The 24,463-nt window shown below is 38.8% G+C and overlaps 1 protein-coding gene and 1 long non-coding RNA gene across 9 annotated transcripts in view; one reads left to right on the top strand and one right to left on the bottom strand.

Annotated features, from left to right (window-relative positions):
• The first annotated feature begins 521 nt into the window (after positions 1–521).
• Positions 522–24,463, top strand: part of LOC121865589 (dynein axonemal heavy chain 3-like) — a 42,864-nt gene continuing 18,922 nt past the window's right edge. For 2 of the 8 annotated variants that reach the window (XR_006088778.1, XM_042365096.1), the window contains exons 1-6: positions 523–740; positions 1,431–1,638; positions 8,550–8,687; positions 10,534–10,728; positions 15,117–15,248; positions 15,711–15,846. Coding sequence is in view for 7 of the 8 variants with exons in the window: in XM_042365096.1 (XP_042221030.1) it covers positions 535–740; positions 1,431–1,638; positions 8,550–8,687; positions 10,534–10,728; positions 15,117–15,248; positions 15,711–15,846 (1,015 nt within the window). In the remaining variant the exon portion in view is untranslated. Of the gene's footprint in view, positions 741–1,430; positions 1,639–8,533; positions 8,688–10,533; positions 10,729–15,116; positions 15,249–15,630; positions 16,092–16,813; positions 17,313–24,463 lie in introns of those variants that run through there. The other 6 variants (XM_042365097.1, XM_042365093.1, XM_042365098.1 and 3 more) reach the window with 6 other exon arrangements.
• Positions 5,824–8,636, bottom strand: LOC121865591. The gene is made up of 2 exons (XR_006088780.1): positions 8,514–8,636; positions 5,824–6,740 (listed from the first exon to the last, which is right to left on the bottom strand). It is a non-coding gene; the product is annotated as an uncharacterized LOC121865591 (long non-coding RNA).

Here is a 24,463-nt window from a genome sequence, read left to right as displayed (position 1 = left end):
GCATTTTGGCCAGAGTGTCACTTCACCCCCCTCTAATGCTGAGCGCCTCAATTCTAGTGGGTTATGAGAAACATAACATCAATTCTAGTGTGTGATGAGAAACATATTTCTAGTGGGTGATAAGAAACACTACTTCAATTCTAGTGGGTGATGAGAAACATAGTTCTAGTGGGTGATGAAAAACACTACATTAGTTCTAGTGGGTGATGAGAAATACCATCAACAAGGCAGAGTGAAGCCATGTGTCATCTTCATAGACTTCTGTGTAATTTTTATCCTAACCTAACATAACTTTAACCAAACCTAGCATAACGTAACTTAAGATAGCATAGTCTAACTTAAGATGACCTGACCTAACACAACTTAACCCAGCTCAGTAATGCAGTGTTTCTCATCATCCAACTCATGTTTTTCATCACCCAGGTCAGTAAAGTTTCTCATCACCCAGTTCTCTAATGCAATGTTTGTGTTCATGTTTTACTAGAGCTGTAAAAATACCCAAAATAACAATGCTGCACTATACAGTTCAATACTATGCTTTGTCAGGTAATGGAAGCTGTGTGTGTAATGCTGGACCTCAAGCCAGAGAGGAAGCCAGACCCTAATGGCTCAGGAAAAATGATTGAGGACTATTGGGCACCATCTCAGAAGCTGTTGGGGGATATGAAGTTCCTCCAGAACCTGCTGCACTATGACAAAGAAAACATTCCCACAAAGATTATCACTCACGTCCGCAACGAGTAAGTTCAAACATTATTTCCGTGATATGGTATTCATTAGGTAATTCATCTTTGCCATTAAGTATGACCAAGACAGAGGCTATCAGAGTGGTGTCGAGACAGACAGACCGATATGAATAAACTCATACTATTGAACAAATAAAATGCTGTAAAAAATTATCAACATTACTACTGTCTCAGTACTGTACTAACATGTAGCTACCTGATGCTTGCACTCAAGAGTGTGCATGGTTATTCAGGACGGATTACATCTTGGAAAATTTTCTTGTTATACCAGTATATTTTCCTTCACCCAATGAAAATGTAAAATAACAGTTGAAAATCTTGGTTGCTGGAACAGTGCTGTTGAATATGGACGCCTTGAGAATGACACACACAGTAATAACTGTGTAAGTCACACTACCTTCTGTCACATTTAGAAATGACTGTTCTTCCACTTTAACCCTGAAACCTATTATAAACTCACAAAAAGTAAAGGAAATAAATGTTGAGACATTTTAAAATGTACTTATCCATTAATTTACTTATTCATGCATATGTATCTTATGCTCAGGTAAATACATACTATTGTTTCACAAGAAATCACAAAAAAATAAAATCCCTCTTTTATCTTTAAAGAAGACTTGAGTGACACATAAAACTGTGTGAGTACTGAAGTGGATGACTTAGGGACTTTCTACTTCCTGCCAGGTTCTACTCTCACCCGGATTTTGACCCAAAGAAGATACGTATGGTATCAATGGCTTGTGAGGGCCTCTGCCGATGGGTGAGGGCCATGGTTGTCTATGATCAAGTCATAAAGATTGTCGCCCCCAAGAAACATGCTTTGGAGGCTGCCAACCATGAACTGGCCCCCCAGAATGAAAGGCTAGAGGAAAAGAGGAAGGAACTCAGAGAGGTAATGTGTGAACCGAGAAAGATGTGTGAAATAAAAGACATTGCATGTAGAACCATTTCAACATATAGAATTACTGTATGGTAGACTTAGTCATCATTATATTATGAAGACTACTATTCCTTCTACAGTATATGTTCATCTACCTGCAATATGTGCATGAGTCTGCTCAGGTGTTGTGAAACAAAAGTTTTTTAGTTAACCCTTTACTTGTCATATTCCTAGATCCATGTACGTGAGTGACCATCTCTGAGCAGTCCATTACGTAGATCAATGAATTTGACTTTTTAAATTTCCCACAGCATCTGAAATGGTCCAGAAGGATTAATATATTTAAAATATGGCACATGGTAACCTCTCAAGACACATTAGCCTGTATCAGCAACCTCTGTCCCTCCAAAATGCTTTGTTTACTAACCCTACCACCACTACATCCATCCAGTCCCTCCCCAAGTTTGCTGCCCACATCACAGGCTAACAAATATGCCCAGAGACTTTCTCACGTATGCAAGAACACAGTGTTACTTGAAAAAGTGCACACAGATGCTAGGTATTGCAGCAGTGAGTGTGATCTGGTAGAATGTTCCAAGAGTTCACAACTCTCACTCCGAAAAAGTTTGCCCTCACAGTTTTCTGGACTTGCGGCTTCTTCAGTCTTGAGCTGTGACCCCTTGTTAGGCGAGCGTCTGCCAGCTCCAAGTAAGAACACTCGACTGAGTAGTACCCCTTGAGATGCTTATACTACACCTCAATTAGGTCACCCCTTACCCGTCTGTAGTACAGGTTGTACCTCTCTAGTCCGGCATTCTGTGGTCCAGAAACTCCCGTGGTCCGGAACGATTTTAGTTTGTCCAATAGGTAGATAGGCAGCTTTCTTTTTTTTTTTTCTTTTTCTTTTTTATCTGAATTATTATTATTACAGGAGTATTAAATTTTTGCCCCTCAGGCCCCAATGTGGGTCAGTGACTTATGCACAGGTGGGCTAATCTCCTTAAAAAAAAAAAACAAAGCCACGGGAAATTAAGGTTTGTTTACATCTGGCTGCTCTCTCTCTCTGTCTGCTTGTCTATACAGAGGACAACATTTAACCCTTCAATATATATGAGCAGTAAATAAGTGTTGCTTTCATATTCTTATGTAGAGTAATGAGATATGTTTTCACATGTGCGCACTTACATGCGCGCAGTCTCACTTTTTTTTTACCATTAATGGTTAGCTACTTATATTGTTCCATTTATTAACATTAAATAACATTACAGGTACTTCAAACAACCATATTAATTTTTTTACATTCATTTTACTACAGCTAAACTCAGGGTCTTATTTTCTTCAGTTTTATATGTAGAACCAATCAGTCACTGGTTTTGTAAGCTGTAACATAAACAATGCCGGCAGCCGTCTCGTCTCCTCTAATATTCCACGTATTATTAACAAATTGAATTGTTAATTTTGCACACACAAACATTACCGTATATCACGGCCTATAAGACGAAATTTGAACATTAAAAAAATCTGCCCAAAGTTAGGGGGTCGTCTAAACCACCAAGTTTAAAATTCTTACCTCTTAAATATTGTGGTTTAGTGTGTCAAAAGTGGTGATGAAAACATCGTAAGCCACTCACAAGGTCTTACCACTAATTATTTTATACTGAAACTTACGTTTGGCAAGCTGGATTCAAATTAAGATTACCGGTATATTAAAATAATAAAAATGTATTATAAACCTGTCTAACATACCGTAAAAGAGATTTATACCCCTATAATAAACACAGCTATCATCACACACCCCTCCCCACGCCCCCCCCCCCATTTGCCAGTGAGGAGCCGTGGAGGTGGTCAGTAATGCATACCGGTATCGGTATATTTACTCATAATAATATTTATCTCCTATAAATAATTGATTTAAATTTTATTTTTTTACAAAGAATATTCAGTAAATGAGTGCATTAATTCTTGAAACTATCGACAGTTAATTACAGACGCTCAAGTGACGTCACTAGTGTTTACACTACACCAGCTGGTAATATTTGATGCCATTACTTGAAGTGAATTGGCCTTATTTTAAGTAACTAACTATAAATAAATACAAAAATTAAAAAAAAAGATCAAAACTGAGAAATAATATACTGTATGTATGTTGTGTTGTCAAAGTAAGAGGAACAATTGTGTAAGTACGTAATATTTTTTCACTCAAATCCTAATGAAACACTACTGGAAAACATTCCTTTGTCGCAAAACAGTTTATAAATTAAAGAAAATAATTACAGTGTGTTTAATATATTACAGTATATTATAAATAAATAAATAAAACAAATAATTCGGTAAATCTATTTAAAGTAAATGGAAAATAAGCAAACATGTTATTTACCAAGACCCTTCCGTCTGGCTCAGGGTGAGATGGAGGGGAGATAAAGAAGGCTATTTATAGCCCATCAGAAGTGACCAGTACCCTAATGCACCATAAATAATTCATTGAACATTCATTTTTTGTACATAGTATATTCAGTATATATATATATATATATATATATATATATATATATATATATATATATATATATATATATATATATATATATATATATATATATATATATATATATATATATATATATATATATTTGTGTAATAAATGTATGTAGTAAGTACATACTGGTAACCTTTTTCACTCAAATCCTAATGAAACACCACAATTAGAATACGGTGGTTGCTGTTGAACCACATGTTGTATAAATAGTCACACCACCGAGACGAGGGAACACTCCCAACACGCTTCAGTGACGTCACTAGCGTTTACACTACACCAGCGGGTATAATTTGATGACATTACTTGAAGTGAATTGGCCTTATTTTAAAAAATCAAGGATGGTTGGTAAAGGACTACTGAGTCAGTGGGTAAGTGTCACATTTGGGGTACTGGTCTTATACAGCAAATAGAGCTCAAAAGCTACTTTTTAAATGGAAATTTGGGGGGGGCGTCTTATGCACCCCGCCGCCTTATAGGCCGTGATATACGGTAATTCAATAAAAGCAAATTCAGAAACATTAATTAAAATATATATGAACAGTAAATAAGTGTTGCTTTCATATTCTTATGTAAAGTAATGACGATATGTTTTCACGTGTGCGCATGCGCACCTACATACGCGATCTCTCTTTTTTCCTTACCATTATCGTTAGCTACTTCTATTGTTCCATTTATTAACATTAAATAACATTACTTAAAACAACCATATTAATTTGACTACAGGTACAACCAAAGTCTTATTTTCTTCAGTTTTATATGTAGAACCAGTCAGTCACTGGTTTTGTAATCAACGAAAACAATGCTGTGTCATTTCCTCATGTGTTTTAATATTCTACATATTATTAATGAATTGTATTGCTCAATTTGCACACGTAACATTAATTCAATAAAAAAGACATTCAGTCATGAACAATAATGAATCTTTTGTACATAAGAGGAATGACGCTGTTTACACGATTATGCACGTCGTCTGCACGTTGGCGGGCCGTTCAAACCCGTCGAAATTCAAGTTTCCGCCGTCAAAATTTTTATTTATTTATTTTTTGTGTGTTCCAATAAAATACGTTAAGAATTAAAAACTCGCAAAATTTGAGAAGCTACTATACGACATTTAACCCTTCAATATGTCTTCAAAGAGACCATGATGCAGAGAAAGTGGTACTAGTGCTTCCAAGCATAAGCACAAGTCACTATCTATGCAGGAAAAGGGTGAATTTCCATGGTCCAGCACCAGTCAGATCCCGAGGTTGCCAGACTAGAGAGGTATAACCTGTATAAGCTAGGCAAGTTCAGGCGCTCCATTCTCTCATGGTAGTTGAGGACAATCAAAATTCGGTTTAGCTCAACTTGCTGTGAAAGTGGGAAAAGCTGGAGATGAGGTGGCCTGTGAGATATCATGTTTCCATTGTTACATGTAATCGAAACTATATTAGTTGTGAAAAAATCATTACAATACTCTAGTGTGGCTTAGAAATAAAGAAAATATCATATAAAATTATGTAATAAGAAAAATGAAGAGCATGGGTTTGTATGTGTGGGCAGTGATGTCACAGCATACACACAGTGCAGCAGGCACGCACACATCTCTAAGTCAACTGAGTGAGTGCTCAGCTGGTTTGAGTGTGGAAGGAGCTGGGTTTTTTTTTACATAAAATATGTGCTTTTGTTTTATAATATGCTATTTATCAACTTTATTGTTTATCTTAAAAGATGTTGTAGTACAGTACATGTATGCAATTTGAATTTTTGTGTTAATAAATCCGTCGTTTAACTTTGAAACTATTCGTAATGAACTCATTTATTATTATTAGGGACTTCAGTCCTCGCTGTTTACTGCCATGACATTTAAACCTGTTGCTTGTCCTCCATGCTTCGATGTTATCCTCATTTAGTAATAATTTTTTTTTAATGTTAGATTTTTCAGGAATGCAACCCCACCTACTTTGCTGTCTCTCAGAATTGAGTATGATGAGTAGTAGTAAGTGATGGCTGTGCATGAGTTGATTTATGTGGTGAGGCAAGAGCACAGACTGCAACCACACACCATGGCTCTCCCTTGTCCTGGTCCAGTGGTGCAGGTAGTTGCAACGAATGGGGAGGAGAGTTGCAATGGACTGCCAATAGCCCAGTTTGTTGGGTTTTGCCTTATTAGCCTGTCCATTTTGCATTGCCTTCATCTGCTGGTGTAGTCGTTGGGTTCCCTTGTTGGTTATCTCTTCCACCTACACTGCCATTGGGGTCTTACTGGAGTTCTGTAAGCATGTCTCCGCTTCAGATTTTTCGCTTAGGGTTTACACCCGTAGTCTTATACCTACCAAGGTTAATCTGCAAGGCAGTGGTTAGTAGGCACCAGGACATGTCCACATGCCTGTGGGTCTATGTGCTGTCCCTCTGGGGCCCACTGCTGCTCCGAGATCCCCTGCTGGTCTAGCCTGGCCCCACGAGGCACCCAGTTATCATGTGTTGCCACGAGGAGGCACAGCAGGAGTTTTGATGGTGAAGAGGCTGTGTACTGGTAGGGGAAGACTTACAGAAGGTTGCTTCTTTGTTCGTCATCAGAGGTAGCCAGCGGCGGCAGCTGAAAGCGAGAGGTAGCAAACAGTGCTTGCACCTTAACACTAATATAATGCTGTCACACTAGATGCATTACACCACCCTGTGTGCACACACACACACACACTTTTAAATGAGGGATACTTGTACAGTATCAGACTACAGGTACAATTTACTGACATAAATTGTAGATACTTTTAAATACAGTAATACCCCGATTTACGCGGTCAATTGAACCAGCGGAGGAGCACGTAAAACGAGAAACGCGTAAAGTGAACAACAGAACATATGGGATTAATTGAAATAGAGACCGGGCCGACTCCCAAACTACACTTTTTCAGACACAATACCTACGTTGTAGTAAAAATAACATCTTAATTTTATGATGGTATGCACACAATTAAGAGAAATATCAATAATATTAGGTTTTTAACACTTACATTAGTAGAAAAGATGGCTGGGCACACGGGGATGGGGGGTTGGTTCCGAGGCAGAGGGCAGATTATTGGCCCTCACCTGTATCACTTGTATCAATTATATCACTATCCACCACAGAGGCTTGCAGGGCCTCTTTGTCAAACCCCTCAAAGTCCATATCCTCACTATCACTGACTTGGGCCGGCTGTGGTGGGTGGCGGGTGAAGAACTCGGTAATGTTTTGATGACTGGGCAGCCTTGTGCGCACCCTGCCCGCGCCGCATTCCGGTTCTGGCGGGGTACCACGTAAATGTGGAAACGCGTAAACGAGAACTGCGTAAACCAGGTATTACTGTACAGTGGTCCCTCGGTTAACGAGCACAATCCGTTCTAGAAGGTTGCTCGTTAACCGCTTGTTTCAATGGTTTTTGGGTAATTGGTTCCAGCTCACGAAATTACAAATTCAACAAAAAAGGTAAAAAGTACACTTACTTTGAGGTGTGTATGTAGAAGGCTCGATGATGATGATGATGATGATGATGGGAATTAGAATGGGGGTGGAGGAGAAGGGAGAAGAGAAGGAATTGGGGTGGAAGAGAAGTCACCCCATGGCGCCATTTCACCCATAAAATTTTAGTTCTCTTGGTGTAATTCAAGATTATTTTCTTTAAATCAACACTGCACTGCATCATATATTGTCAATATGTAAAATAAATTTCAAAATGACCAACAATTTGCCTGTAAACACAGAAAAAAAGCGTTTAGTTGAAGAGTCTCTCAAGCAAGATGTTACCTCCACTGAAAAGACACAGATTGACGCCTGTATGCTGTGTTGGCAGGCTGGATGGCGTGCCACAAACTAGTGACCCTACCTTCAATTATGTTCAATAATTGTTTATATAACTAAAAAAAATTAATATTAAACTTTTAAAATTATTGAATAGTATAAACTTCTTGATATTTACTAAAAGGGTAAGGAATTTGAGCCCTAGAACCGATTACTGTATTGGCGGACTAATACTACAGCTGGTGGACCGCCAAATGCAAGCTAAAACATGTGGAGGTCGGCTCGTAAGATACTCGTTAATCGAGGGATTGCTCGTTAACCGAAGTTAAGAATCTTATGGAAGGTAACTCGTTAACCGAAATCTCGTTAACCGAGGCGCTCGATAACCGAGGGACCACTGTATACTTTTCAAGCTAACTTAAAGATGCTTGACAAAGTATATGTGAAGCTCATAAAAGTGTTAGAATAATGTTTCATATAGTTGGCATTATATGGGATTCAGGTCTACTAAGCATAAATTTTGAGTAGACTGATATAATAATATGATAAAGAACTCACTCAAGAGGCCTATGCTGTGCTTGTTTGTCTTACTACCTTATTATGCATTCCTTCAGGCTAAAGTTCTTCCAGCGGTGGGCGGACGAGAAAATCCCCGACGTATTCTGGTTTTCTGGGCTGTTCTTCCCCTACTCCTTCCTCACGGGCATACGTCAGAACTATGCCAGGAAACATGCCATACCCATCGACAGGATTGACTTCCTGTTTAAGGTTACTACTTTTATATCTAGTACCATATTATGTTTATAATGTAATTATTTGTATGGTAATATTACAAACAAACAAGTGCCTAGTTTGTAAGGTTCAAAGACTGGACAAGCACCACAATGAACATCTTGACACTTATTCTTCTTTATTAATTAACTTTCAATTATCACAGTAGCCATCATCAGTGCAATCTATAGAAAAGAATCAACAATGATAAGATAAAACAAGACACATGACTGTTATAATATTAAAAAAATTAAACTATTAAATCAAAAGACAAATTCAAATCATGACTGGAGACTAGTTGAAAAGTGTAGTGAAGTTAAATGCAGTTATAATAACAACAATTTTAAAAATACACAATGAAACTAAAACAAATATATTATGCTAAATTGGAAAAATCGCTTACTTATTTACCTAATGACCACCCACAAGAAGTAGCTATGACAAGGGAAGGAGGCCAGTGGCCTGTGTAGGATCCCTCCAGTGTTCATGTTAATTTTGTAGGGGGTTATTTGAAGCCCAGTACTGTTCATGATTCTACAGCTTGGGCTGGTAGACCATTCCAGGTCTCACCATCTGTGTGAAGAAGTATTTCCTGATATTTGTTCTGCAAGATAGTTTGACGAGTTTGTAATTATCTCCTTTCAGGATATTGTATATTTTAATGAAATCTTCCATATTGTGCCTTGTCTGAAAGGTCTACTGAACTTGGATAATCGAGATGATATACAGTAGTTCTGGAATCATCTTGATTGCTTGTGCTGGACCTTTTCTAGGGATGTTATATCTTTCTGGAGGTAGGGTTTCCATGCTTGTACGCAGTAATCCAGACTGGGACATACTTGAGAGTTGTATAGTTCAAGGAGAATTTTTCTATCATTACCTGTATATTCAAAGGTACATTTATAATTCCCAAATCTCAATTTGCTTTTCTCACTGCTGGAGTTACTTGTTGTGCCACCTTCATTGAATGACTTATCACAACACCAAGATCTTTCTCCTTATTGACAGAATCCAGGAAAGTGTGAAGGGACTTGCATTTTGTAATGTTAAAGACCATTTGCCAGTCTCAAGTCCATTTGAACAGCTCATGTGGGTAATTTTTGCCTTGTTGTGACATGTTCTTGACTTCTTTGACACCATTTGTCATTGGGTAAAGACAAAGGTGGCCAATCTAACTATCCAAAAAGGTGGAGGTAAAAATAAACTTACATTTGTTTTAGTGCAATATTACTCAGTGCCTACCAAGGGCAGACACATGATGACAATACTGCTCCTGCATGCCTACTACAGCTGTCACATGATGACAATACTGCTCCTGCATGCCTACTACAGCTGTCACATGATGACAATACTGCCCCTGTATGCCTACTACAGCAAACACATATTGACAATACTGTACTGCCCCTGTATGCCTACCACAGCAGATGATATAGCTACCATAGCAATATATGTTCATTCAAGCCTTTTCTCAATGTAATGCCTGAAACCAGAATCAAGATCAGACACACACACAGGTTCTCTCAGAAATTGGATGTCATTCATGAATTCTTATTACAGTATCAGATGTGTTCTATTATGGTACTTCCCTTCAACCATCAAGTCCCAAATTTCTATCTGGTTTACCCGTCACTAAAAATCTAGCATCACCCACCAGCAGCAGCAGCATATGCTTCCCCAAATATCACTCACTGACATGCTCTCTAGTCATTTATGTACATTGCTGCTTCAGTAAAGTACAGTACTGTAAATTATATAAAATTTAATCTCATTTATCATAGGTTGTGTAATAATTTTGTACTGACAGCATACTCACTGTATACTCCATATGCATTTACACCAACAGGTAATGGAAAAGGAGGTGGAAGATATCATCCAGGAATGTATCAGACCCAACTTCGTGGAGTTGCCAGTGGTGATCGAGCGGCTGCCCACGCCAAATGTGCAGGGGCAGTACTACCCCCTCGACACTGACCTCGAAGACAACGAATCGCTTCCTTACGATAACGACTCCCCCCAGCTCAAGAAGGAGGGTGACCAGGTAACAAAATGCAGAAACAGATATCAAATGCCAGGCTAATAACTTTAGTACAGGGATTGAAGGAAGGAAGGAAGGGAAAGTAAGTAATAAATCAGAGAGAGAGAGAGAGATATAAACCAGATTAAGTGGAAGGGAGTATTCAGGAAAGGATGAAGAGTAGAGTCAGGTAAACTAAAAGGCTGTCTTGGTAAGAATTGGACTATGAGGATGGTGAAGACAGAATGGGAAATGAAAGATTAGTTATCAAAAGAGAACCACATAACAGAGAGGGAAGAGCTTGATAAATAATGAAGGAAGAGAGACCAGGTACAAGCAGAAATAGATAAGGAAGGATGACAAGATAACAAGTGGTAGAAGGATGAAGAAGGAACTGAATAAGGAGGGAAAAGGTAGCAAGATCATGAAAGGAGAAGGATAAATCTTACCAAGATGACAGGTATGCTAATAGACAAAGGAAAATGGCATACCCTATATTCAAACAGGGTGATTAACACGGCTCAAACAATTAAGGTGCAGCCTTCTGGAGTCATCCTACTTCCAGAAAAAATAAATAGAAGTTGGAAGTTACACAAGCCCCATCTGTACAAGCAGCCTAAATAATTGTGGCTATCTTGTCATCAGATTTACTACCTCACTTACTGTTACATACTACAGGTACTCCTCTACTTACGAACGTGTTACGTTCCTGAGGCTTGCTTGTAAGTCCATCTTTGCTCTTGTAGATACCAAATATATTGTAAAAAATGAAAATATTATGGATATATAGTACAGCTATACCCTTTAATACAGCTTTAAAACCTGGCTCACTCTTCTCCTCTTAGGTAATGTTTGTTCTATCTGGAATTTTCTTCAAAATAGTCCAGTCTCATCCACATTAAACACCTGTTCTGGCAGGTAACCCCCCCTCAGTGATGGTGTTTGTATCTCTGAAAGTTTGTAAGTTGAATGTTCTTAAGTAGAGGAGCACCTGTACAGTAATATCATTGTAATGCATTATTTTAAGAAAAATGGTACCAACCAATCATGTGTTATGGCTTTAGTTTTGTTGGAACCTGAACCCTTTTCTGGTTACTAACTGGACTGTAATCAATCCAAAACACTCAATGGTATGAACATAACACTGAAGCACTAAGATTTCAGTATCATATGTTTTTTGCTACAAAATACATACAGAGATATCACACATTTTATAGTAAGCATTCCAAAACACTTACCCGGTAATGATACACACATTAACACTTGATCCATACTTGGTCGGGTTCTGGAATGTTAAATGTCACCCCTGGTCGTCTAAAAATTTGGGGGAGGACTTAAAAGATGCAATTTGGTATATGAAACTTTAGAACAACACTAATTTTGGCTGTACTCACCATTTTGGAGTTTGCAGGATGGGAAGTATGAAGCATAGGGTTTGTGGCTGTGTGGCATAAATTACCATGTTGCTACATCGTCATGTTTTCTACTCGTGGATTTATATCTTCACTGTTCCACTCACCTAATTTTATCACTTTTTTAACTTATGTATGTCTAATTTATTCATAACAGTGATTAGAGATACAGTTTTATTGCTTCACACTAACATTATTTACATTATGAACTGGCACTAGCGCATCTGACTGCGTATTACTACTCACACACACACCTGACCCTGCAAAATAAAGCAATTTTTTTTCTAAAAACCTAAGTATGTAAATGCCTAGCATTAACTCACCAGGCCAACATACAGGCAATTAAAACATCTAATAATTACTTAAATACGTAATATTAGGAGGACACGTCGCTACCTGGCATTTAATAGCAGATTTCGTTGTCTTAAGCAAGCCAAATGGTGAAATGATCATATAGGATGACCTGCCTGTAGCAGGTGTTGCTAAATGTCATTCTCCTTTCCCTACATGAAGGAGGGATTGTACACACACTGTTTGCTGTACTGTACATACACTCTCTACATACTAGCATACACTGACCACTCTGCTATATGTACTACTGTACATATGGTACTTTCACTTTCTGAATGTACAGTACTGTACTTTACAGTGTGCATGAATATAATTACTTTTTACATCTTAATTAACACTATTTAAATGGTAGTCTTGGCTGATTATATGCTGGTACAGTACTGCACAACACAGTTTGTGAGCAAACAAGCTACTACTCTCATGATGCTAGAGTTTGAGGAGATAGACTGCAAGATACATCAGCCAATTTTAGGCATCCCATGCAGTCATATGACAGTACAGGTACAGAGTAGTAGCCAATCATAGCTCACGAACATTTTGAGTCTACCCACCCATATGCTCGGCACATGCCGATGCACGATGCAATTTTTCGGAAATTTGTTTGAATGCCCAGAACGGAGAGATTTTTCTTGGAGTGCTCAAAAAAATAAAATAAATTTCAGGGTAAAGGAAAGCCTTGAATTACGATGATTCATATTTAAAACCCTGGTTAGTTTAAGACCTGGTTCAAGTTACATAGTTATTTTACAGGTATCTCTTACGTTACAGAAACTCAGGTTGCGGAAATTCGCCCATAGTACTCATTTTGTAAATTATGACCTCTATATTTGGGATATAACCTGCAATTAAATGCCAGGTAGCGACGTGTCCTAATATTATGTATTAAGTAATTATTATTTGTTTTAATTGCCTATATGTTGGCTTGGCGAGTTATTGCTAGGCATTAACATACGTAGGTATAAAGCTAGATGTTGCATTCTGGACTATATCACAAAAACTGCTTTTTTAGAAAAAAAAAAGGTTTTTTTTATGGTCATTTGCCCACCCGGGCACAGGTAATTTTTAATGACCCACATCAAGGCCTAGGGGGGGGGGGATATAATAAATTAATAATAATAAAAATTATAAATACTGTAATAATAATAGAACCATAAATAAAAAAATAAAAATAATTAAAAAAATATTGAGAGTGAGAAATGATATATGTATGTTGTGTTGTCAAAATAAGAAAACAATTGAAACCCTGGGATAAATTATAAAAAATTTCAACACAAAAATTGTGATATAGAACAAAAAATGTTTTACAGAAATTATAATTTATTAAGGCTGAAAATCAAACTGGAAGGGTACGGAATTCTGGGAAATGTCCTAGTGTAGATAGATGACCTTCTACATGACCGCAAGCAGTGTGTGGTGATTAATGGCACGAAATCATCATCTGTACCTGTCACAAGTGGGGTACCACAGGGCAGTGTACTGGGCCTGCTGTTGTTTGTTTCATAAATGACATGCCTGACATTGTACACTCCTACATACAAATGTTTGCCGATGACGCCAAGTTATTTCAGGAAAGCAAGAACCAAGCAGACTGTGAAGAGCTGCAGAAGGACCTCTGTGGGCTCCGAGAATGGTTGAAGAAATGGCTGCTGAAATTCAATGTCACGAAGTGTAAGAGGATGCACCTGGGGCGTACCAACGGTAAGGAGGCGTATCATATGTCCCAACGGGATGAAGAAACTGCACTATTTGAGACTGAATGTGAGAAGGACCTAGGTGTGTATGTTGACAATGAGCTAAAGTTCTCGGGCCATTGCGAGGAGAAGGTAAATCAGGCAAATAAATTATTGGATCTTATAAGAAGGTCGTTAAGATATCTAGACATTCCGTCCCTCGTAACGATCTTCAAGAGTGAAGTGCTTCCCCATCTGGAGTACTGTCACCCTGTCTGGTCCCCGAGATATGCTACGGACTGTCAGTTGATTGAAAATGTTTAAAGGAGGGCCACCAGACTGGTGCCTGCACTTCGGCACCTCAGCTACCCTGAGTGATTGGAGCGCCTGAACTGCCTAGCTTATACTACAGACGGGCAAGGGGAGACCTAATTGAGGTGTATAAACCTCTCAGGGGGCACTAAGTCGAGTGTCCTTACTTGGAGCTGGCAGATCAGTTCACAAGGGGTCACAGCTCAAGATTGAAGAAGCCGCAAGTCCAGAAAACTGTGAGGGCAAACTTTTTCGGAGTGAGAGTTGTTAACTCTTGGAACAATCTACCAGAAAGTGTTGTGATGGCACAGAGTGTGAGCTCTTTCTAGACAAGACTTGACCAACACTGGAGCAGGTTCAGGTACATTCAGGGGCTGGTGCATGCCCAGTACTTGCCAACAGTGCGTAACAGAGACGTGACCGATCGCCAAAGCGGCTAACGAGCCGATCAGTGGTGAAGAGGATAAAAGAAAAGGGAAAGTAACAGAGACGTGACCGATCACCCAAGCGGCTAACGAGCCAATCAGTGGTGAAGAGGATAAAAGTAAAATAAGTTAAATGTGCCTTGATTAGTGACTCGGTTCAGCTGTGATCTGGTCTTCAACCCCATCCCTCACTACCCGTTACCTTTTATGTAGGCCAACAATTTTTTTTCTTCACTTTCCAGACGGTGAAAGTCCCAACTGAACAGCAGGAAAAGGAAGACAACGAGAATGACTCACAGAGCCAAAGTCATGAATCTGATGACGTCATCTACCAGGTCATCCCTCGCCAAGCACAGGGAGGCACCTACACATGGGTTAGTAGGATGATAGATTAGAAAATAATATTAGAATAGAATAAGTAGGGGTTCAGGGGTTGGGCTCTTAATAATAAGGGTAGGGTTGATTGCTAGATAAATTTTTCCCAATAGTATTAGCAGATAGTCGAGCTTTACACAGTAACACACCTTGGATAAAACTCATTGGTTACGATATTGCCACTGCGCAAAGCTGGGAGAGGATTTAGATATTTAAGCTATACACCTAATAAGCAGGACAAAGACAAGTGAGGGCATCTTTGTTAGAATACCAGGCAAGTGAGGTTGCCTGGGCAGGTATATTATAGGTCAGGTAAAATAACCAAGATCAGTATGCATGATATGTCAAACAGTCAATTGGGTTATACCCATGTCATTCCAGTATGACAGACAAAGCAGTATGGCAGAAGAGTTTTCTACACCCAACATGCAGCCCCTTAATACCAATGTGCTCTTGTGCAGGGCTTCTTCCTGGAAGGTGCACGCTGGGATCGTGAACAACATTGCTTGGCGGAGATGTCAGCCAAGCAGCTACATGACCAGTTACCTATCATCCTTTTCCAACCTGCTGCCCTCCCAGACATGTCACACCATGAGGGTATGTGCCCCCAACACACCTTCTCTTTACTCATTCCTTTACCTTGCCCTACATGTTCAATTTAATTTTCTTTATCACTGAGTCAGACCAGGTATTCTCATCAAGGTGATTTAACCATATCATTGGTTAAGATTTTATGGGTACCTGAAAATTGCTCCATGTCAAAAGTAATGATATGTCAGTATACTATTTACAAAATGAAATTTGGTTTATGTACTTTATAATAAAACCTAGATTTCAAACTATTTGAAACTATTGAATGGATATAACCTAGAATACAGTAGACAATTTTTTTCTGCAAATTGTTAAATGACTGGATTATTTTTATACACCAGTTATTCCTGTTCTCAGTGGATTTAAATGTAAATTAAGTGGTATACGTATATGTTTTAGTTTATATCGGCAAATATATCTTGGTGACAACTTTATTCACAGCAAAAAGAAAATCTTTACTCCTTTAGATTTTGAGATAAGACTACTGGTATGGTATGTCAAATTTTAAATAAATCATATTGATATTTAATACACTTAGTGGAGCTTACCAAAAATAAACACTCGTGACTTCTTTGCATGAAACACGAAGGGAATGTTCATTACAAGTGAACATAAAATTAAAATAATTTTTGAGCAGTTTGTTAAGATACTGTCATTAGTTACATAACCAAAATCTTTTGAAGGAATATGTAACCAAGAACTTATAACTTATGATTCACAAATTTTGATGAGTCTGAGATGTTAATGACATTTCTGCTAACTGATGTTTTATTTAGATTAGCCACACTCGTATATTGTCCTGAACTTATTTGCACAAAAATACATCACTCAGATACTGAAGTAGAATGATTCAGCTTAGTGAATACCAACAAACTCTCGATAATCTGGACTAATTGGAAGAAAGTTGATTCATAAACTACTTATTTTTATACATCATCAAATTGCCTGAAGATTTTCATAGCGTTGTCTGCAGGTGTGAGCTGTAAATATGAAGACCAGGCAGAAGAGAAAGGCATGTACCACTGCCCTGTGTACCGCACCAGCGAGCGGAGTGGCACACTCTCCACCACAGGACATTCCTCCAATTATATCCTTGATTTGATCCTGCCTTCCTCCCTCCCATGCCACCACTGGGTCAGTCGTGCAGCAGCAGCCCTTACCCAATTAGATGACTGAACCCCATGTATTTATCAGCAAGTCATCTTCAACTAACTGAATGACTGAAGATCATTTGCATACGTCACCCAACTGAATGGTCTATACTCTACTATGAATGAGCTGGATGACTGAACTCCATCTACATGCCACCATTTCTCAGTTGGATAAGTGAACATCATCTTAATTTGTAATCACTCAGAAGGATGAGAACTTCGTAACACATTACTACCATCCAGTTGGAAGCCAAACCAACATCCACACCATATGACAACAGACTGGCTAACCTAAAGTAAACCATATCTTCTCCAACTAAATCTAACTTTCTATATATTCCTAAACAAGGTGTCATGAACATTTTAAGGCATATTTTGTATCAGAGACAGAATATTGGCAATTTTCCTTGGCACTAGAATCAGACTTTGCCATGAAGCTTGTTGGTGTGATCAAACTACTTAACACTATATTACCTAAAACATATGCATTGTACATGCATAAAGAACTAATGTAATGCTGTATACATAATGTAATGGATCCACATGGTAATTTTCTGCCAAAACTTTTCACTACTATTGCCTGACCTGCCAAGGTGTGGTGTGTGTTCTTGTGCAGCGGACAAAGAAAAATGTTTTTTATCTTGTGCCTTGTCAGTTTTTCTGAAAACATTGAAATAATTCACAGATAAAGAGAATGATACGATACTAAGAGTAATTATCAGAACAGAACAGAACAGACCATGCCATTTAAGAGAGAGAGATGGCATTGGAAAGGTTATGCCTCCCAAATCCCAACCAGCAACTAAAATGAACTGAATCACAGATCTTTAGGCAATAGCTGCATGGGAAGGATGCATGCCCAAGTCACAGCTGAATGGCTGGGACTAGTGCACTGTCTTCAAATGCCCTGAGAGCACAACATCGCTAACAAAAACCAACAATATTGTACTACCACAAACACTTACAAAACTGTACCACCAACAGCAATAAAAAATAATAATGCCATTACCACCAATATATATATATATATATATATATATATATATATATATATATATATATATATATATATATATATATATATATATATATATATATATATATATATATATATATATATATATATATATATATATATATATATATATATATATATATATATATATATATATATATATATATATTTTTTTTTTTTTTTTTTTTTTCATGTAAATCCACAATGAAAACGTGGATAAGATAAATCTTGATAAAATCACACGGGAAAATGGAAACAACGGAGTACCTTAGCTTTCGTCTTTATTCAAGACATCTTCAGAGGCAACTGGATTACATGGACAGAGAGAGGCTTAAATATACAGGGTGACCTAAAAACATGAGGTCAGGTCAAAATGATGACATCCACTAATCCCCACACCAACAGTTCAAAACTGATAATATGTTACATAAATTTATTTGTCAGTGGCCCAAGGTTAAAAATGCTTTGAAAACCTTTGATCTAGATGTATGATAGTTATTTTGTGGGTCCCTTTTTTCTGACCTGACTTGGCTAGTCACGTCACCACCCTTCTCTTAAGCTCCTCTACGTGTGTGTTGGTGTGGGGATTAGTGGATGTCATCATTTTGACCTGACCTCATGTTTTTAGGTCACCCTGTATATTTAAGCCTCTCTCTGTCCATGTAATCCAGTTGCCTCTGAAGATGTCTTGAATAAAGACGAAAGCTAAGGTACTCCGTTGTTTCCATTTTCCCGTGTGATTTTATCAAGATATATATATATATATATATATATATATATATATATATATATATATATATATATATATATATATATATATATATATATATATATATATACACACATACAGTGAACCCTCACTTTACGCGGTTAATTCAACCCACAGGGTACCGCGGAAAGTGAGAAACCTGTAAAGTGAACAACATAACATATGGGATTAATTGAAATAGAGACCGGGCCGACCCCCAAACTCCACTTTTTGACGACACACAACTATGTTGTAGTAAAAATATTATCTTAAATTTATGATGGTATGCACACACAATTAATATAGAAGAGGTTAGGTTAGGAAAAATAAAGGTTAGGTTAGGAAAAATAAAGGTTAAGTTAGGAAAAATAAAGGTTGGGGTTAACACTTACGTTAGTAGAAGAGATGGGTCGGCGTATGGGAATGGAGGCTGGTTCCGAGGGAGAGGGCAGGCTACTGGCCCTCAGGTGAGTCACCATCACTGTCATCCACACTTGTCAGGGCCTCCCTGACAAATCCCTCAAAGTCATCATCACTGTCTCTACCTCTGTCAATATCACTGGCTTGGGCTGGCTGTGGTGGGTTGCAGGCGAAGAACTCTGTTATGCTTTGCTGACGGCTGGTTTTTATGTTGTCGTGATAAACCTTGATGTACGGCTCCATAGTCTGCAACAGCTGGGTAGTGAAGATTTCATACCTGTTTGCGTCAGGGTCGTCGGAAAGGAGGAGCTTGGCTTTCTCGACACACTCGATGGCACCCCTAACATTACTATGGGATAAGCGGCGTTCTTCTTGGGATGACGCACCACCTGCCTCTTCACTGACGTCATCATCATCTACCATGTCGTCGGTAGTCACATCAGGATCCCTTATCACCTCCAGGATGTCGTCGTTGGTGGTCTCGGAGAACCCTGCAGCTGTAACACTCTGCGCAGCTTCTCTGGCAAGGTCCACTGCTACTGCAACAGTCTGAACCTCACCAGTCACAGATTGACTCTGCCTAACGCCCAGAATGCCTTGCAACACGTCTCCATGCGTGACGAACAGTTGCTACAGACAGCTGATCCCATGCCTCCACCAAGAAGCCCACTGCTTTCTTGACGTTGAATATTCTCCAGAATTGTTTTAAAAGTACTTCGCTCTTGCTATCGGTGTTGGTGTCACTCAGGTTACGCAATTCTTCCCTGGTGTTGGTGTAGTCGTTCAGGAGCTTGAATTTTTTAGTAGAGAATGCAGCTTTTACATTACAGATTAACTCTTGGTCCGTGGGCTGTAATATAGACGTAGTGTTGGGAGGAAGGAAGACCACTTTTACGTTGGGGTGACGATCTAACAGTAGGGGCGAGTGTCCTGGTGCGTTGTCCAGCAGCAACAAAATCTTGAATGGCGCATTCTGTTGCTCACAGAATTTCTTCACATCGGGAACGAAACAGTCATCAAACCAGGAGAGGGACAGTGTAGAGAACATCCACACCTTACGTGCGATCAGCCAGTGGACATTTAGCTTGGTCATGTCCATGCTCTTGTAGGCGTGCGGCTTGCGTGCTGTGTGGATCACCGATAACTTGAGCTTACAGGTACCGGAGGCATTGGTGGTAAACAGGACGGTGATGCGCTCCTTCTGCAACTTCCGACCCCGACACTTGCTGGCATTCTTCACAACGAAGGTCTTGGAGGGTAGTTTTTTCCAAAAAAGACCAGATTCGTCCATGTTAAACACCTGGTCGTCGGTGTACTGTCCTTCCTCCATAATCTCTCGTAAAAACGGAGGAAATTCCCTAGCCGTAACACGGTCAGCACTAGCTTCTTCACCACCAATGTTTATATTGGTGATCTTGTTTCTCTTCTTAAACCTCTGTAACCACCCAGAGGAAACATTAAAGGGTTTGGGCTCTGTAATTCCCATCTTTCTTGACACTGCAGCATACAGTTCACGTGCGTACTCCTTAACTGAGCGCGTGTCCACCGCCATGTTCCGTCGCGCCTGACGCACCAAGTAGCTCACAAGTAATTTTTCCGTCTTGAGAAGCACCTGGTTGTGGAAATACTTGATCATAGAAGCACCTGTAGACTTTGTGATGTTCATGTGCTTCTTTATCTTGGCTGCATCCTTCTTTATCGTCCGGATCGTAGATTCGTTCACACCATGCTGGCGCGCCAAATCAACCTGTCTTGTTCCTTTCTCCAACTCTTGGATGATCTTGTACTTCACCTCGTAGCTTAAGGAACGTCGTGTCTTCTTTGGCTTAGGGCGGCTGGGTCCAGGTAATGCAAGGTTTCTTTGTGGTGGTGGTCCGGTGGAAGCCATTCTTATGGAACAATGGATACCGATATACACGGTGTAGCCTGGAGGGGTGTAACTGACGTGGTAGGTCGAGGGGCTTGAACGCTCCCGCGGCGGGGCACGTCATAGTACTACATTAAACGAATTACAGCTAGCAGGGAGGGAGATAAGGATGCTTTGCCCAATCACAGTCCGCTACGTCATATGACGTCACCGATAACGCAACAAAGACATACACTGCGCAACCTACTCGCGCCGCTTACACAACATGGCAGATGGCGGGAGGTTTGGATCCAAAAATGGCGAGGCGCGAGAGAACCGCCAGCCGCTCTCCGCGTAAAAGGGTACACGCACCGCGGAAAGTGAGCATTCCGGTTTCGGCAAGGTACCGCGTAAACGCATAAAGTGGTACCACGTAAAGCGAGGGTTGACTGTGTGTGTATATATATATATATATATATATATATATATATATATATATATATATATATATATATATATATATATATATATATATATATATATATATATGTATCCACAATGAAAACGTGGATAAGATAAATCTTGATAAAATCACACGGGAAAAGGGAAACAACGGAGCACCTTAGCTTTCGTCTTTATTCAAGACATCTTCAGAGGCAACTGGATTACATGGACAGAGAGAGGCTTAAATATACAGGGTGACCTTATTAAACATGAGGTCAGGTCATAATGATGTCATCCACTAATCCCCACACCAACACACACGTAGAGGAGCTTAAGAGAAGGGGGCGACGTGACTAGTCAGGTCAGGTCAAAAATAAGGGACCCACTAAATAACTATCCTACATCTAGATCAAAGGTTTTCAAAGCATTTTTAACCTTGAGCCACTGACAAATAAATTTATGTAACATATTATCAGTTTTTAACTGACCATCACTAATGTTTATTGATTTTAATTCCTTAATCAAACTAGCTTCAACCAGAAGTCTTTCTGTGACACAAGATGATTTGAATACTTCGAAGCTTTTTTCCCAAGCAATGGGATGATTATTATTCCTAACATGAATGAAAGCAGTGCCCTGTTCGTTCATGACGGTTAGCATTCCCCGGTCACAGTCATGGGCTCGTGGGCCGTGGGTTCGAATCCTGGTAGGTTGAGGTGTTGATTGTTTGTAGAAGTCCGCGTGTTTATTGGGCTAATGAAATATATATACATATACAGACAGACCCCGACTTACGACTGCTACGACTTACGACCGTCGGAACTTACGACCGCCGCAGATTTTTTATTTAAAAAAAAAAAAAAAAAAAAATTTCTTCAAATGACACGCATTTTCTATACCGAAACGTTTCCAGTTAATGTAGTCTCCATGTATAATTAGAAAATGATGGGGGCCCCATGTGCATTCAGCTGACTACATTAAAGGTAAGTGCTCAGTCACACTGTAACCATTCCTTATTATTTATTACTTTCACTGTACTGTATCCATTCCTCATTATTCATTATTTTTACTGTACTGTACTGTATTTCATTGTAGATTATTTATTAAAAAGAGAAATTTTTTTTTTTTTTTTTTTTTTATCTATGTCGGACTTACGACCTGGATTTGGGTCCCTAACCCTGTCGTAAGTCGGGGTCTATCTGTATATATATATATATTCCCCGACTTACGACTGCTTGGACTTACGTCCATCGGTACAGTTGTACCCCACTTAACGCGGTCAATTGAACCCAGAGGGTCCCGCGTTAAGTGAACAACAGAACATATGGGATTAATTCCAATAGAAACCGGCCCGACCCCCAAACTCCACTTTTTGAAGGCACATACCTATGTTGTAGTAAAAATAACATCTTAATTTTATGATGGTACATGCACACAATTAATACTTAAAGAGAAATACAGTCGCCAAGTTAATGTCCATTCAAATAATGGACTCAACTCCCTCCCCTCTCACACTACACTCGCTGGCTCTTCCCTCTCAGAGAAATTTTTGGGGGAAAACCACTAAATTTTAATAAATAATACCTCAAACTAAAGTTAGGATAATACAATTGACATTGCTGGATTCCTTGTAAGACCAGGAATATTTTGAATATAAATGTCATATATTTTGCACAAAAGATAACATAGTTACCTAGAGAAAAATTTTTATCTAAAATTTGTATGTTTAATGAAAAATATATGATGTTTATATTCAAAATGATCACCAAATTATAAGAATTCCAGCAATGTAAATTATATTCTGACCGGGTAATTTGTATGAATTTTATGAGCTAAAACAAATATCTTCAGTTAATAAAAAAAAAAATAATCTTCACAACACTATCTGTCAATCAAAGTACCCCACCTTGCCCTCCCCCCCTCTTCCAACCGCGCGGTCAGTCCCAACCCACCCCCCCACCCCCCACTAATCCTCCCTTCCAGGGTTTTTAACATTTAGTATTAAATAATACCTCGGATTAAAGTTAGGATAATATAATTGACATTGCTGGATTCCTTGTAAGACCAGGAATATTTTGAATATAAATGTCATATATTTTGCACAAAAGATAACATAGTTAATTTGAGAAAAATTTTTATCTAAAATTTGTATGTCTAATGCAAAAATATGATGTTTATATTCAAAATGATCATCAAATTATAAGAATTCCAGCAATGTAAATTATATTCAGACCGGATAATTTGTATGAATTTTATGAGCTAAAATAAATATCTTCAGTTAAAAAAAAAATAATTCTTCACTGGGTAACAGATGGTCGGTCGGTCCCTCCCTCCCCCCCACCCCCACCAACCGTCCCAAGGAGATGTGTGGGATAACCACTAAATTTTAATAAATAATACCTCAAACTAAAGTTAGGATAATATAATTGACATTGCTGGATTCCTTGTAAGACCAGGAATATTTTGAATATAAATGTCATATATTTTGCACAAAAGATAACATAGTTAATTTGAGAAAAATTTTTATCTAAAATTTGTATGTCTAATGCAAAAATATGATGTTTATATTCAAAATGATCACCAAATTATAAGAATTCCAGCAATGTAAATTATATTCTGGCCGGGTAATTTGTATGAATTTTATGAGCTAAAACAGGCAGTCAGGCAGGGTGGGGCAAATCTAAAAATAGCGTCTGGAGCCGGACACTCACCGCGTATATGTGGAAAAAATCCGTGTTAAGTGAAAGTTCAGCTCTGGCGAGGCACCGCGTATATGATAAAACGCGTTAAGTGAAACCGCGTTAGGCGGGGTAATACTGTACTTACGACCTGCTCTGACCTTACGACCGTCGGGACATACGACCGCGGCAGTCGTGACCAAAAATATTTTCAAATGACGCGCGCATTTTCTATACTGAAACGTTTCTGTCCAGGGCGAGAGCGCGGCTCGGGTCGCCGCGTGGGTACACTCACTCAGTGGAGCGCTTACTTGGTGTTTG

The sequence above is a fragment of the Homarus americanus genome, unplaced genomic scaffold, assembly GCF_018991925.1.
Source record: "Homarus americanus isolate GMGI-L3 unplaced genomic scaffold, GMGI_Hamer_2.0 scaffold54174, whole genome shotgun sequence".
Classification (NCBI taxonomy): domain Eukaryota; kingdom Metazoa; phylum Arthropoda; class Malacostraca; order Decapoda; family Nephropidae; genus Homarus; species Homarus americanus.
Note: the sequence above shows the minus strand (reverse complement) of the source record. Positions and strands in the feature narration are given on the sequence as shown.